Genomic DNA, 17,231 nt, shown 5'->3' with positions numbered 1-17,231 from the left:
TGTGAAAATGATAATTTTGTGCAGCTTATCAGGTTACTTTTAGTAAATTATCAGTTATAATAATTTGAATTTGATTTAACACTATACTAACTACCTTCAACAAACTCTTCAGGGGTAGTTTGTTCGGCTCTAGGTTAAATTATGTAAAGCTTAAATAAGGTTTTAATCTTCTAAAAATTTATGAATTTTCTATTTAATCCTTTATTTTAAATTTTTTCCAAATAAGTCCTAATTATTTTTCTTTTTTATATAGTCTTTCGATTAGTAATTTGTTACTTTTCTTTTTATTCATCTATTTAACATTTAATTTGATTCATATAATATAACTTAGAGTTCATATGGATGATGATTTGATATTTACACTTCTACTCTTTTCATATTTCCAAATTTTAACTTATAATGTTTTAACTTTATAACCTAAAATTTTATTTGAAAATACAAAAGATGTGCTGTTAATGATACATTTCATTCATGTTATTTTTTAGTTAAATTATACGAGTCAATTTAAATATTATATAAACAAATAATGGGGGGAAAAATTACTAACGAAGAAACTAGATAAAAATGAAAAAAAAAAGTTTTTGAGAAAATAGATTAAAAAAATAAAAATAAGGGATCAAATAGGAAAACTGTAAATTTTTTAAGGACCCAAACCTCATTGAAGCCACTATATAATTATTTGGGCTTGAAAAAATTTGGAAAAAAAATAATTCTTGATTTAAAAGTGTTAGGAAAAGGTTCAATACAAGTGAGTTTTTAACTAGTTTCATTTTATACCCAAAATATTATTATACCTAGGCACAATTTAGATAAACTTCTTAATAAATATTTATAGAATTAAAAAGTTAAGTATCAAAATGAATTAAATTTGTCTTATAAGTTAAAATTAATTTATATTTTTTTTAAGTTACTCATTTAATTTCTCTAAAACTTGAAGAGTACAAGTTACTTTTAACTCAAAAACAGTGTTTTATTAATTTTTTCTCTTTTTACAAGTACTTACACAAAAAGCTTATTCAAAATTTTTTTTATGAAGAATTTATTCTTTTGAAAATGAAAAATAATCACTGTTAAGCAAGTTTTGGAGTTTGTGCCTGAGAAATCATCATCATTTATTTTATATTGGAAAAGACAAAATAAATTAAACAACGTCAATCAATTAAGTTGGATAAATTCAAAATTGAATTTAAAGTATTAATTATTTTAATTTTTAATTTAAAATGTTAATTAAGATATTGCATGAATATGAGTATGGATACCGGATACCGTTATTGATATAACTACAAGATATGATAAAAAAATTTAAACTAATTAAAAGTACAAGATATATCATTAAAAATATAAAGCATATAAATTCAGTTGTTATAGTGTTCAAACTCAAGAAAACAAAAATACTTTAAAAACCACAAGTTTTGAAAGGAGTAATAATTTTGCTTCATTTCGTGAGAAACAAGTGTCCATTGCCATTTTTAATGTGTCTATGACTACTGTTAAAGAAAATATTATATAAATATCCTTATTAATTTGATTATTTTTTACTTGGTATTAATTTGCAATAATGGCTATTTTCTTCTTTAGTCATACATATATTCAACAAGTTATTAAATACATTATACAGAATCGGTTCATCTAAGAGTACAAATACAGAATCAGTTCATCTATTTAAGAGTACCCATCTTTCATAGGTCTTGTATAGTGCATGGTTAAGTAAATGGATCGGTCACATCATGTTTGTTGGCTCAATCCAAAAGGGTCAGCAAAAAGTGTACAACCCAAACATGTAATTAGAATACAGTGATATAAAATAAGCAAATTATGCAGATGTATGTGGCATTGGTTTGTCTTGAATGTCAAATATTGTTCTCATTTTATAATAAGAAGCAGATTTGACATATATAAGAATACAATAGAATCAACTATATCTACATTTGAAAATCAATCTCCCTAAATTAAGGTTTAGTTTGAGTAAATTTCTCAATTAGTACTTGTACAATAAAAAAAATAAGAAGGTAAAATAAATCAAACTCTTTATAAGTTAAAATCAACTGATGAACATCATTTTTTTATTTTAAAAATTTTTCATCCATTGTCTCCCAAAACTGATGTACATAGATTGATCTTAACTTATGAAAGAAGTTCAAATCATTTTGCCACCTTATTTTCTTGTCTAGTGTTTATTGAGAAACTTATTCAAAGTAGACCTAACCAAACAGCATGCTCAGGATGGTTCAACTACAAACAAAATCTGCATCCAAGACACTGTTACATTTAAAATCCACTGACCTCTCTAGCCAAGCTACAAAAAAAAATAAAAATCATTTATCCCAATATTGATTGAGAAAGATAATGCTGATATCATGTTTCTCTAGACTTCCACTCCAAAATTGCTGACAAAAGAGTGTAATTAGGAATCAAATTCTTATGAGGCAAAGCCATGTTTGTCATTGGTGATTTATCATTCTCTTGAAGCCACTTTTCAATTGCTTTGCGATCATATGTATATCCATCCGCAGCAACACAAGGATCATCCATCACATCCTGCATCAAACAAAGTATGACAAACATCTTCAAGAACATTGACATTGCAAGATGCATGGGAAGAAATGCATAGCTCAAGCCATGTTGTAAACTCATTAATATGCACCAAATGTTTTAACCAAAGCAGTTTCTCTTTAATTTTAGCATAGAAAATCAATATTTTGCCATTATGGAGTATTGAATTACCTGAAGTATTGGACAAATGAAATGATTAGGAGGTTTGGTTTTAATAGTAACAATTGAAGCAGAACGTTGGGCCCTATCAGCAACTTCTTTCAATTTCTCTAGTGTTGGAAGCACATGATCATTTAAATCAGGCCGGTCAATCCGCCGAATTTCTGCACAGCTGAGTCCTAATTGAGCTAACTCCAGTGTCTCTTGAAATGGCCAAGTTCCTGCCTCTGGATCCAATATATCTGTTAAATTCCCACCTTCAACTGCTGTTTCAACCTTATGAGCAAGTGCTATTGCTGGTTTTGCTGTCAATAACTGTAAGATCACCATTCCAAAAGCATAAACATCAGATTTTGGAGATATTATCCCAGTCCTTTGATACTCAGGATCTATGTAGCATAGTGTCCCAACAGGTTCTGTGTCCTTATACATGGTAGACATATCTGAATGGAGCATTGTAGAAAGGCCAATATCACCAATCTTGCTGACAAGGTTATGACTGAGCAAGATGTTTGCCGGTTTCAAGTCACGATGGATGATAGATTCTGGTTTTGAACTGTGAAGAAAGGAAAGAGCTGATGCAACTTCCCAAGCTATTCGGAACCTTTCAAACCATGGGATTGGGGCAGTATTGTTTTTCCTAATTAGTCTATCCTCCAAGTTACCATTCTCCATATATTCATACACAAGGCATCCATGATCAGGACATGCACCAAGAAGAAGAAGCAAGTTTGGATGACGAATTCTGCTCAATATCTCTAACTGGAACAAAGAGAAAAATATATAAAAAATAATTCCTGCTGTGTGGTTCAATTCCAGTCTCATACTCATCATTAGATGTACAGTTTCATTAATCACTATATTATTATTATTATTATTATTTGCAATTGTCGACAGTAAAGTTTGTCCAAAGTTAGGGGATGGAAGCATTGGAAATAAGAAAAACATGAAAACTTACTATGCCTCTAATATCTAAGCCAAATTTTTTTTATAAAAGAGAAATATAAGTAGCGAAGAATGGTTAATCTTAAGAACTCTACTTAACAAGAAACATATTTTTGAAATATGATTGTAAACTTGGACATATCAATGAGAAAATAAACAACTTGCCATCTAAATTTCCAGAAGATCTTCAGCGATAAAGGAGTGCACACTTATTCTTTATATTATGAAACATTATTTTGCACATACATTTTATTCATATAAATTCCATACCTCCTGCTGGAATTGCTTGCTTTTGCGATTTCCATTAGTGTTGAGAACTTTAACAGCAACAGTTGTGTGATACAAATTGCACTTATACACTATTCCATAGGCTCCCATTCCAATTCTCTGATCTTCAGAGAAAGATGAAGTAGCTGAGACTATTTCATCCCATGTAAACTTCCGGTACTGAGGCGTGGAACCACGTAGAGCATCCTCCAGCTTTTCTTTCTCTTTGGCAGCACGAATAACTTTCAACTCCGTTTCCTTTCTTTCTGCTGCTTCTCTTTCAGCACTTTCTTTCAAGTATGAAGCTTCTCTTGCTGCAGATTGATATTTCTCTCTTTCTTGTTTTGCTAGTTCTTTTGCCATCTCCTCCTTAACAATAATCTCCTTCATTTTCATGGTTTCTTCTGATCGCCTCTTACTCAGGTCATTTAGCTGCTAAAATCAATACAGAATGTTACTCCATTTGACAATGCCAGCAAAAAATTCAATTCCAGGTATATGGAAAGTTAATTCATCCTCCAATTTCTATTTTAGAGACATGACAAAGCGTAATAGAAAGAGTTTCTGGGCTTGAGAACATAGGTATTACCTTTCGGGATGCGTCAATGTTCTCACTTTGAGCTACTGCATGCAGTCCCTGGGCATGTCTTAGTTCAATTCTCAACTTTTCCAGCTCAAGGTTAAATTTTGCCTGATCAAATAAATGACCACAAAGAAAGTTCATTTGTATATGTGAGTTGTATCTTACTAGAATTTGCGGAAGCAATAGCTGTTTGACAAATTACATATAGTTTTCTACGAAGGATTGCATATTAATCAAAAGTAAACCTTGTGCTGTTGTGCATACATAACTTACTCTGATTGAAAGACAGAGCAAACAACAGGACTGACTGACTCAATGATTCTAGTTAAGATGAAATATTACATTGCTGGAGTCTTGTCAAGTAACGATACAATTGAAACCAAGGATATGATTTATTTACCCCCAATGTTAATTCATGTCACAAATATATATATATATATATATATATATAGAGTAACAAGAGCCTTCTCATATGAGAGTGGGCGACGTAAATTTGGACCGTATAGACCATACATGGATGATCATGATTATAAGATTTGAAAAGTTGCATGATCACTTAAGAAGATTGTGACTTTATATGTTTTAATCCTAACCATTCATGATAAGATCTAATGATCGAAGTTAGTTCCCTTCACTCTCAGATAAAAAAGGCCCTCTCACTAAAGAATGAATTGAAAATAAGTACCATTTTATCAAGTCAACAACAAGAACGGCTATAAGGACAACATGACTCGCGCTCTGTCAGAAACCAAAAGGTGATGGGAAAAAAAAAGAAATTTCAGGTCAAAAGAAAGAAATTTCAATTACCTGCCTACTGGGAGATGGAAGTGTAGTTGCTAGTTGCACGTCCTTGCCAGAATTTGGATCATTGATCCAAGATTCAGTATCTGAAATAAAGCTTTTGCAACTAGAGGCCCGACTCAAAGCATTATCAATATCGGAGTTTCTAGCAGAACTTGTTGTAGCAGTATTTTCTCTTCCAAGATCTAGAGACTGGCCTCTAGAATGGTTAGTGTCAACTAAACTAGGAGTTGCGCTTATAAGGGACTGATTTATACTTGAAAGAGCTTGAAATCGCTGTGTTGCTAGGGAAGAGGAATGTAAACCAGCATATGATGAAACTGAGCCAGATTCTGTTTATATCCAAAAACAGTAATTATTCTATGTCAGGGAAATAGATTTTGACATTTTCCATGATGTAACACAAGCGAAAATTTCCAGTTTAAAGGTAAGCAGATCATTGAAACCAAGCATATTAGTGTTCCCTTTATTATCAATTTAAGAGAGTAAAATGAACATTATATGCCATAGTAGAACTCATAAATGCTAGTGTCATAATTAAGTGTAGATGTTTTTTTTATATATATATATTTCTTTATTCTCTATATCCCAGAGGGAAGTGCTTGGGGAATTTTGAATTCAAGAATATATGAAAAGTATGAGCAGGTGCATAACTATGTACATGCAATGCAGCAACACAAGAATGCTGAACTAGAAAATTTCAGTTGTTGGAGAAGCGTCTATGCTCATGTGGTTATAGCAAGTAATTTGTCACAAATTCTATAAATTAAGATGTTAGCAAAACATTATTTTAAGAATTCAAAAATGTTGTTGACATTTTTTTGGAGTTTACAACTTTCTAAACCATAGTGTTGGGTAAGTTCCTATTAGTATACCTGTCTGAGAGGAGGAAGTGTAGTTTGATGAGCTGTTGGAGGAAAAACTGGTCTCACTAGCGTCATCAACAGTGCTTCCTTCAATCTGCATGTCTGATGGCCGTATGGACAATTTCCCCTTTGAAATAGCATAAACTGTACAAAATCTTGGAGTGCATACTGAGATTTTCGCAGACATACCCTTGTGTTTACTGAAAACAATAGAATATCAGAAAGGAGGAATATGGTCATATAAAGACCATAATCAATTTTACTGATTACAATATTTTTTATACGAAAATCGAAACTTTTTATGTTAGAACCAACATTTTAGACAGATTTCAAAATTTTATAACTTACACATTAAGCCTCCTAGAGATTACACATTTTGAATAAAATTAACAAGTGATAGTGTACTAGATCAATTTTTACACTTCAACGAAATATAGTTGTATTTTAGTTTCGATGAGCTTCGCAGAATTTCATTTGATACACCTGTATCAATAAATTTGTCACTTGCAAGGGTGATCTAACAAGGGTTAAAGTGCAAAGATGAGATTAAAAGTTTGATCTAAGGAACAAGTCACTTTTCAGCATGAAGTATTTCACCTAATTCCATCCATTCATACTAAAATGTCAAGATACGGTTTCAGTCTTTTGACATTTGAAAGAGAAGCTTAAATGAAGCGTAGGTTTTTTCATATTTATAAGAAATTCAATAAATGAAGTATCATTTTGAGATAAGACAACAGTAACAGTAAAAACAATGGTCCTCCTAAAATGAACTACGGAGTGATAACAGATTAGTTCTCCAATGTGTATGGTTTTTCCCAAAATGAAGTATATGTCAAGAAAAGGTAGAATAATTGTGTCGTCATTGTAGAAGTACCTTATTTTAATAATTCAATAAAGGTCCTTCAGAACTAGTAATCATGTTGCATTATACATCATCGTTTCAATAAATACCTTTTAAATATGCCACGGGATGAAGCTCCAACAACAAGTTTGGTTATAGCACCCTTAGCTACTTCCTCTGCTACTGCAGTTACCACATCATCCGATTCAATCATTACAACATCAACATGCACCTGTACCAACAATATATGAATACAGATCCTATGTTGCATTAATTATTCTAATTAATCAACATGAGCAATGATATCTGACCTTTCTTTGCTCACACATTCTCTTAAAAGGTAGAAGCGTTTGATTTGTTTGCCACTCCACTTCCTTTTTGAAAGCAGTTGCTACATCATTACGCACTTGTGAAAGAGGGATCATATTTCCCACTGAAAGTGCAAAAATGTTGAATTACCCTAACTTTGAGACACAATGCAAGAATGCTAATCATGATAGTCCTTGGAACATTTTATAAATAGATCAAACCTCATAATCCAACTTTTGAGGATACCGGACGAGTAAGTAATTGTTGCAGTTATCCTCATGGTTAGAATTAGAAGTTTCTAATGCAAATTTTAAATGCATAAAACTGTTACTTTAGTTCACGTAATGAGCATAAAATGTGAAATTACTTGGTGTTGGAACTCCTTTTATGGTGGCATGGACATGTATCAGCTTGAAGATAATCATTCCCTCAGGAACAAACTTATTAAGTGCCCACTGTACCACATATTTGCTTTTCTTGTTACCCTTGACTGCTAGAGCAACAACTGAAGACGCAGAATGCTGCGCTTTATTATTTTCATCTGCCTCATCTATCCTATCCATCTCTATTCCCTTTGAAGAAGAAAGTGAATTATCTGTAACAGTGGATAACAAATAATTTTAAAACAATGCTCTACAAGAATGAATAGCTTTACATTAAAATACTTGCAGCATAAATTTCTCAAACCAAACTAGCCTAAGAACCTTAGCTCCTATGCCACATATATATCAAAACAAAAACAGAAATACAGTGAAGACTTAGAAACATATAAAGAAATGAGTACTGTATAAAGAATTAAAAAGAAACCCAATTGATCATACAAAACAAGCAGTTGAATTAAGAACAAGGATTTCAACTTTCAAGCTTCAAATTCAAATAATTGAATCCTGATTTTTTGGAAGGACAAACTTTTTCTTTGGATGCGTGAACCAAAACATCTAATCCCCAGAAAGAAAGAAAGCACCTTTTTCCCCTCAATTCCCATCATTGTACAACAAGTTCCAAAATGAAACATGGGTATCATTCTCAATTTTAAGAGACAAAGGGAAATTCCAAAGATCAACTACATGGAATCAGGGACAAAGAGAGAGAGTAAAATTCAGAAACCACCACCTTAACAGGTTAATATGTTGACAAAAAAAACAAAAAACAAAAACAAACAAACAAAACAACCACTTTAAAAGGATTTGAACTAACCAATCAAACCAGCTAAGTTAACTTGAAATCATGAAGTGATTCAAATCTTGGCAAGGAAAGAAGATATTTCCACCACTCTTCTTCTCCCAAATGAAACCACACCCAAGTTTCAAACAAAATCACCAATTGGGTACTCCAAAATCTGAGAGAAGCTTGGCTTACACATAAAAGAAGAAAAAACAACGTGACACACAACTACTCATGACCCCATCATGCTTTTGTAATAAATTGAATACATCAACCTAACCATGCCTTCAGACAATGTCTCTCTTTAAAAGGAAACTGTCACTGTCTTAATGAGGTTTTTGTTTATGCAATTAAACAGTTCAACAACTTCCAATAAGATAAAATGAGCACAATTATTTTGATTTCAGAGAGCAATTTTAATTTCAAATTGTGACTTCCAATTTTCAAAGCAAGTTTCTGACATGCTACATAGTCAAAGCTTTCAGCCGCCTCATACACAGACTACCGGTTTTATTTTTTTTCGGGGACATTAGAATTTAATGTTACTTGGTTTTGTGTGTTATGCTAAAACTGTTGTACATGTAAACGGAATATTCGCGTTTTGACTTTCATAAATTACGTATATATTACTATGAGTTCTTGTTAATCCAGCCTTAAGCATTGTGTTTAAATATCTACAAATAATTTTTTTATCAAAATAAAAAATATAATAAATATTTTTTCAATATAATTTGTTAGTTATTAGTTACTTAACTTCAGTTTTAAGATGGAGATAATATTTTATTATTATTATGATGTTCAAATTTGCATTTTAGCTAAAATATATTCACATTATTTCAACGTTGCAAGTTATAATTTTTGAATTTAAACATATTTTAAATTATGTTAACAAAAAATTATTTCATGTAGCTTGATTTTAATGTTTTTTAACTTAAACAAATTTATGTGATAAAGTCGTATGTGGTTAGAGTTTATTAAATAAGCAGTTAATTAAATTACTTACTCAAATATGTTCTTATGGGCATACTTGACATAAGGAGTAACTTATCATGAAAAGGAGATTTCGCTCACCCGTTGAAACTACATAACAAAAATGACATCTAGCATATAATTTTAGTGGTCTGCATTTTCTGTTTTTAAAAAATAATTTTTTTTAATTTTGTATACTTAATATTTACCATAAAGTTTATAATTTTGAGAAGGGTGGTATAGAATTGACCCCCAATTTTAATAATTAAAATTTCAATCAAGAAATACATATATTAAAAGATTGTGCAACTGCTTGGACTAATTCCAGAAAAAATTCTCATTGTAACAAGTTTTTTCTTGACGGGATCTACCTTTGTTCAACTTAACTTCTTTGTTCTTCCTCGTGGGATTGTCAATTGGCAAGGGGAAAACAACGTAAAATTAAATTATAAAAAAAATGACGAGAGAAAAATGTTACAGAAGGCCCACAGGACCCCTGGATTTAGTTGACCTTAATACTATAAAATTCCAATTGGATAATACATTTACCTTGTTCTTACGTAACTTTGGAACATTCTACGATCAAATAAATAAACACGAACTTTTGAGCAGAAACAAATAGTTTGAATTTTAAAACATTGTTTTTTAGTGTTTTCTTTAACAAATAACATAAAAAAACCAGTTAACAAAATTGATTTTATGTTATAAAAGAAAAAGTAATAAGCACACGATTAATTTCACAGTAGTCTGACACGAAATTAATGAATCAATTATTACGATTTGGACCCTTTTCAGGAGACTTGAATTTCTCTGTTTTTTTCATAAAATCTGCTGTAAGATTATCTATAAATCATGAGTATGAGTGGTGTGTATTTTCTTGAAAATGAAATCAAACGAGTGTGAACTAGTAATTGATGTGGTTCTAGAAAAAGAACGACTGTGATAATTAGCTTCATCTACCCTTCCTTACGTTAACTTGGGAAAATGACGTAAAAATAAATTATAAGATGACGAGCGAAAATGGTAGATAAGGCCCACACAACACGACTTCGGTTGACTTTAAAGCTTTATGTACTGAAAAATTTCCAGTAGTTGGCGGATGCGTTTATATTGTTTCTCACTTTCGTATCAAATATTCATATCAGAATAATAAAAAGCGGCAACTTCTTAATTTTTATTATATAAAAATTTATATATCCTTACATATATTTGTATTTATTTTTATTTTCTTATTTTTTTATCACATTTTATACTTTTTCCTCTTGTCATCTCGTGTTTTAAAGAATTATTTTCTGTCTTATAAATATTCCCAGAAAAGTAAAAAATGAAAAATTATATATATTTTTCTGATAATGTTTTTCTGGGTCACTTCTTGTTCCCGTAAAACACATGCAAATCTCAGAAGAGAAACACATCCCTTGCTATTTTTTTTTCTCTCACTGAATAAAAAGAAAACACACACCGTCCAAATTATCACAACATGTGAAACAGAAACATCAATTTCCCCAAAATTAGTATAATTTTTTTTATAAATTAAAAATAATTTATCTTTTTAAATTTTAAAAAAGTTAACTGGAATCTTTTTTAAACTTTTAAAAAAGAAAAATACATAAAAACTTCTCAAAAAAATTTACTCAAACTATAAATATCGTCAAAATATCAATAATGTATGAACCGTATGAGGTCACCCTAGTCTTCTCCTTTGATGCAATCTAAACCGTTAATTTTGTTTACGCAACACATGATTAATTTAAGATGAAAATCATACAACACATGATTAATTTACGCAACAAAAATAAAAATAATGAACGACCATGTAAAAAATATGTTACTTCTTACCGTTTCATAAATAGACAGCTTAGGTTTATTATTTAAAAATAACAGCGAGAATGAAATGATTTAATAAAATTTGATGGAGTTTTCTTAAATCACGTTAATAATTTTTCATTATTTTATAAAATAAAAACGTATGTATTTATTGTTTTAAAAATATCAAAAAATTATTAATTTTTTAATTTAATAAATAAAAATTAAATATATAAAAAAAAGTTAAAATCATTTTAATCCTAAAATCTAAACGAAGCATTTTCCGCGAACATGTTGCGATGTCTACATATGCTCACGTGATTCCTGCCTTTATGTACTTATCAACAGTCCAAGTCAAACACATATATTGACTTTTATAACGAACTTTTCCACGTATTTTGGATATCATCACAGCAGTTAAACACGAGTTTTTAATTTTTTTTTATTAGTTTCATTATTTAAATTACTAAAAATATATTATTTATAATTTTATATATATCTTCAAAATATATTCTTAAAATAAAAAAGGCATATAAATATATTTTTCCAAAACATATAAACATAATTTTATTTTTTTAAGTACATGAGGACACTTTTAAATCTAATTTATTGAAGAGTTGAAACTACTACTAATTAATTAAAATTGTTATAATAGAAATAAGTTTATAGTTTATTTTTGTTAATGTGAAGAAGAATTTTAGGATTAATTTAGTTGAACGTAAAAAATAAGGTAATGATTCGTGATACTTTGTGATAAAAGAAAATGTTGAAATTCAAGTTGCAAATTATTATTCATTTTATCACTTAATAACTCAATCATATTTTGATGAATAATAATTTGCAATTCGAAGCAATGAGTGGGTTATTAATTTTTTTTAATTAATTCATATTATGAGTTGGTTTTTTTTTTTTTGTTGAATTTTAAGCATTCTAAAAAAATTAACGAGTCACATACTAAGCATAGCAATTATATTAATATCAAATGATTAATTAAATTTTTTATTTAATTAAATCTTATAAAATTTATCATTTTTTTATTTTGAAATAAAAATGCGTCTCAACACATTTTGGGGAGAACTAACTAGCTCTAGGTTCGAGTGACATTTCACTCCTAACCACAACTCATTGAGCAAGAGAAGTTCTAAATTGATAAGGAAAAAAAAAAAAGATTTCAAATTTTTGCTTGTTTATTTTTAATTTTTTTTATTAAAAATAAACTAGTATATATAAGTGAGTTTGTTACATCCTTATTGGATCAAACAACACATAGGAAAACAAATATGAAATACAAGCTGATTGTCAAATACTAAGTGGAAACATTCTAATTTTCTTCTTTGTTGGACCATTGATAGTCATCCAACCAAACATGTCTTTTTTTTTCTCCTTCAAAGGCCTATTCACTTTGGGTTCTTCCCCTTCCTTAGGCTTATCTACAACTATCTCAGTTTAGGCTAACTCTTCCTCTTTAGGTGTATCATTACCTATATCCTCCAAAAGAACCTTGTCTTCAAGGTTAAAGTGAGGATAGTTGTCCTAAACACTCCATCTTCCCAAGTGGCCTCCATAGCAGAGGTATCATTTCATTGCATCAACACTTGTGATTTTGAGCCTTGGTCATCTTGAATTGTTCGTTTCCCCAAGATGGCATGGAGATGAAGAAACAAATGTTGAGCAGTCAGCCAAGGAGGCAGAGGAGCCACTTGAAATGGAGGTTGGCCATGGAAAGGCTTTAGCTTTAAAACATGAGAGACACAATAGACTTGAGCAGATTTTGGCAGATACTCATAAGTGACAATGCCTATGCATTGCAAAACCTAAAAATGTCCAAAATAGTGACATGAAAGCTTATAACAGGGGCAACGTTGTATAGTGAGTTGCCTATACAGTTGAAGTTTCAAGAAAACCCAATCTCCAACATAAAAGTTCTAATCTTGACGATGGGAGTTGGCTAGAGATTGCGTCCTCAGACGAGCTATTATGAGGTTTTTGCAAATAGTGTGTAAAAGTAATAGTAGATCCTCCACGACAACCACAATGGTTGTGCCTATAACATAGGTAAGAAGGGATGGGGGTTTGCAACCATAGAGGGCTTCAAATGGAGATAACTGTAACAATGAATGGTATGAGGTGTTGTACCAATATTCAGCCAAAGGAAAAAGCTTGGGCCGCAAACAAGGTTCTTCCCCTACAAAACACCTGAGTGAAGCTTTCAATGTGCAATTCACAAGCTTTCTTTGACCATTTGATTACGGATGATAGGCACTAGTGTAAGTAAGGGTGGTGTCGCTTAAATGAAATATTTCTTGCCAAAACTTAGTAATAAAGACTTTGTCCCTGTTGCTGACTATGGTGCGAGGCATTCCATGCAGGCGATGTATTTGTTTGCAGAAAGATGAGAGCAATTGAAGAGGCAGAATATCATGGAGGCAGAATGAGAAAGTGAACATATTTAGTGAGTCAATCAACAATCATTCAAATGACAATCTTCCCAAAAGAGAGGAAAAGGTGGGTGATGAAATCTATGGAGATGTTCTCCCACACCTACGCCACAATCGGAAGGGGTTGGAGCAATCTAAAAGGGCATTGATTCAAATACTTGTTTTGTTGGCATATGTCACACTGTTGTACAACAGTGGAAACATTGATAGCCATGCGAGGCCACGCAAATGTAAAAGCTATGCAAGCTAAATTGGAGCGAGACCTTAAGTGTCCCTCTATCAATATGGCATGAAGTTTGGTAAAGACTAAATGTCTCAACTTAGTTTCTTCCAGTAGATAAATCCTTCCCTTAAATAATAAAATTCGCTTCTGCCAACTAAAAATAAGGTGTGGTGACTGAGGGAGAAATTTTTGAGCCCATTGTTGGCCAATCGAAGTGGTTGTATAAAATTGTCAAAGTTTGTCCAATAAGAGTGGTGTACTAGTGGAAATTGTTATGAACAAAGCTTCGTCATCATGCTCATGATGGAAAAAAGCGTTTGCGACCAGGTTACCCTAACTTGGGGTGTACAAAATTTTGTAATAAAAGCCTAAGAGCTTATAGAGCCATTTATGTTGTGCTAGAGTCTAAATCACTTGTTTCATTAACCTTGAAAGCTCTTTTGATCAGTATAAATGCAAAAACAACGCTTCTATCAGGTATTTCCTCCGTTTCTTTATCGAGTCTGTTATAGCATACATTTTCCTCTTTTACGTTAAAGTATTTTGCATTCTAGGTCCCATCTTTTTGTTAAAGAATGCTAAAGGATGCCCCCTTGTGATAGAATAGTATTAATCACTTGCTTGGACTCCAAGGGGAAGCTTGTAGTCCTTGCCAATGGTCTCCAATGACTCCCAAAGATGAGTTTGGGTAGAACTAATAAGGGGAAGAAGGTGTGTAGAGAAGTGGGAGTGTCAAGTGTGGAACATAAGGCCTCTTTATATAGACTGTGCCCTGAGTTTTCAGTCGGTTGAGCTCTATCTTTTTAAATCAGTTTTATCCACAATCAGAATTGCTTCAAATCTTCATATATCAATCTTTTGAATTTTAAATTCAAAATTTAAAATTCACACTCAGATTTATATAGCATTGCCAAGGACTAAAAATATCTAATTTTTATCCAAAATATCTCCATAATGCACTGATAGCAACTTCCAGCTAAGCTGCAATAATTAATAACATAATTAATATAAATATATAAAATAGAGTTTAAGTGTATAAATATAAATCATAAAATATATCAAAATATGAACTTTTCAGCCATGAATAGAAACTTTATAGAGAATGGATCCAAATATCCATATGAATGAGATCAAATATTTTTGAAGCTCTACTATTACTAACATAATAGGATAATTGCTTTTGTTTAGCTAAGTGACAAATATCACATGATTCATTAATATGCTTTGAAATAAAGGAAAATTGCTCGTGCAATACACTGAGTCTTTTGTTTGACAAATGTCCTAAATGACAATGCCAAAGATTGTTGTTGTTGATGGTAGAAATGGAAGGATGGTTGACAAAAGGGACATGAGGAGTAAAGTTGGAATTTTCTTGAGTAACTAGGTGGTAGAGACCTGTTTGTAGCTTAACCAAACCAACCATCCTCATTGTGCTCACTTCCTGTATTTTGTATAAAAGACCTAAAAATTTTTATTTGTAATTGAGATTGGAAAGAAACTTTGAAATAGAGAAAAGATTAAAACTAAAATCTAGAAAATAAAACACATTATAAATTATAATATCAGGAGCAAAATGCACAATGTCAGCATAATATGAAGTGATTATAGAGCCATTGGGTATATGAATATTAATGGGTCCTATTTTTGAAAAAGCTTAAAATTTTTTGAGAGAGCTACTAATGTGGTAAGTGGCTCCAGAGTCAACAATCCAAGAGGAGGAATTATATGATGAATTAAAAGAGAGGACATGAGAGGTTTGTGGTGTGACACTACAAAAAATAAAAGAGGCGTTACCACTAGGACCATAGGTGTTACCACTTGGTCTAAAAAAATTGTTTGGGCCTTTCTGGATGAGATTGGCCCGAGTAGAAGAGTGAGGTTCATTGTTGTTGGCACCACCTGGGGCTTGTTGAAGCAAAGACATCAAATGCTGATATTGGGCCTGAGTAAAGTTGAGACTTAATCCATGTCGTTGCTCCATAGAGTGTTGTGGCAAAAAGAACTGGTCATCAGTAGTGGCGATGTGGTTGACAGAGGAAGAATGACCAGAAGAAGAACCATTGTTGGGGTTATAAAAATGTGGGCGTCCTGGGTATCGTGGATGCCCAGGTGAATAATTGTGTTTGCTATAGCAAATGTCAATGGTGTGCCCAGTTCTCTTACAATACACGCACACCTTTGAAGATATGGGTTGTTGAACTTGGCCACCACCGCCTTCGTCACCTGGTCCACTAGCACCACCACTGCGAGTCTTACTAGCAAAATAATGCGTGTTAGTAGCGTTAGCTAAAGAAGAAAACCTGGAATTGACATTATTGACAAATTCATTGGGTGTATCAAGAAGTGAAACAGTAGCTGCGTGTTGTCGCTCATTCTGAATAACCATGGAAAAGACCTTGTTAATAGAGGGTAGAGGATCCATTAACAAGATTTAAGAGTGAACAACATGAAATTTGTCATCAAGGACCTGTTGATGGTAAAGACAAGCTTGATAATCACAAGGAGTGAAAGGATGGAAATTGTCAAGTTCTTCCCAAGAGGCCTTCAAAGTAGTAAAGAAATATGTGACAGTGAGAGAGCCTTGCTTCAAGGCATAGATCTCCTCCTGGAGCTCTGCAATGCGCAAAAGGTCGCTTTGAGAAAAGCATTCACGTAAATCGTTCCAAACATCAATCGTATAGTCCAAATAGATGATGCTTTGTGCAATTGAAGGAGAGAGAATTTATGAGATATTAACAAGGTGTTGCAACGCTCCCATGGAGGATAAGTGGGATCATCAAGATTTAGGATAAGAATAGCACCAGTGAGGAACTCGATTTTGTTTTTAGAGGTGAGGGCTATGTGAAGGGAATGAGACCAAGAGTGATAGTTACCATCGGAGAGGACAAGGGAGACTAAGACAGAGGAATGGTTCTCACTAGGCTGTATGTAGAAAGGACTAGACGTGTTTTAGCTAGGATCATTAAAAGGAGGAGGAGGTGGGTCTGAGATGTGGTCACTATGAGGGGACTTGGATCTGACGGGGTCTCTGCCATCGTAGCAGGAAAGGGATATCAACAGAGCTCTAGGTGGATTCTCTGATACCATAAAAGGGAAAAGGAAAAGTGTGTAAAATAGAATTGAATGATGAAATATTCAGTGAATTGATTATCCCAATGTGGGCAATATATATATATAAGATAAGATCATATTGGATAAGCATCAGCAAGGACAAAACAAAATGAAAGAATAAATAAAAAAATATTGCTACAATATATAGCTGATACTATCTAGAAGCTACTAATATTTACAGAAAATATAACAG

The 17,231-nt window shown here is 32.0% G+C and overlaps 1 protein-coding gene across 5 annotated transcripts; it reads right to left on the bottom strand.

Moving 5' to 3' along the window:
* Positions 1 to 1,579: 1,579 nt before the first annotated feature.
* On the bottom strand, positions 1,580 to 8,929 carry LOC113845929 (U-box domain-containing protein 35). Of its 5 annotated transcripts, none has more exons than XM_027473645.1 (10): positions 8,525 to 8,929; positions 7,695 to 7,922; positions 7,330 to 7,451; positions 7,129 to 7,250; positions 6,184 to 6,374; positions 5,315 to 5,640; positions 4,514 to 4,615; positions 3,928 to 4,356; positions 2,725 to 3,474; positions 1,580 to 2,538 (listed from the first exon to the last, which is right to left on the bottom strand). In XM_027473645.1, exons 2-10 carry the CDS (start codon positions 7,888 to 7,890, stop codon positions 2,356 to 2,358), a joined length of 2,421 nt encoding a protein of 806 aa, XP_027329446.1. In that variant the 5' UTR covers positions 7,891 to 7,922; positions 8,525 to 8,929; the 3' UTR covers positions 1,580 to 2,355. The 5 variants fall into 5 exon arrangements, with proteins under 5 accessions (XP_027329446.1, XP_027329448.1, XP_027329447.1 ...); XM_027473647.1 differs by having other exon boundaries at positions 7,330 to 7,409; positions 8,525 to 8,885; XM_027473646.1 differs by having other exon boundaries at positions 7,695 to 7,899; positions 8,525 to 8,741.
* Between the last annotated feature and the right edge of the window lie 8,302 nt (positions 8,930 to 17,231).

The sequence above is a fragment of the Abrus precatorius genome, unplaced genomic scaffold, assembly GCF_003935025.1.
Source record: "Abrus precatorius isolate BTA unplaced genomic scaffold, Abrus_2018 Scaffold8, whole genome shotgun sequence".
Taxonomy (NCBI): Eukaryota; Viridiplantae; Streptophyta; class Magnoliopsida; order Fabales; family Fabaceae; genus Abrus; species Abrus precatorius.
This window is presented reverse-complemented; position numbering and strand designations above follow the sequence as displayed.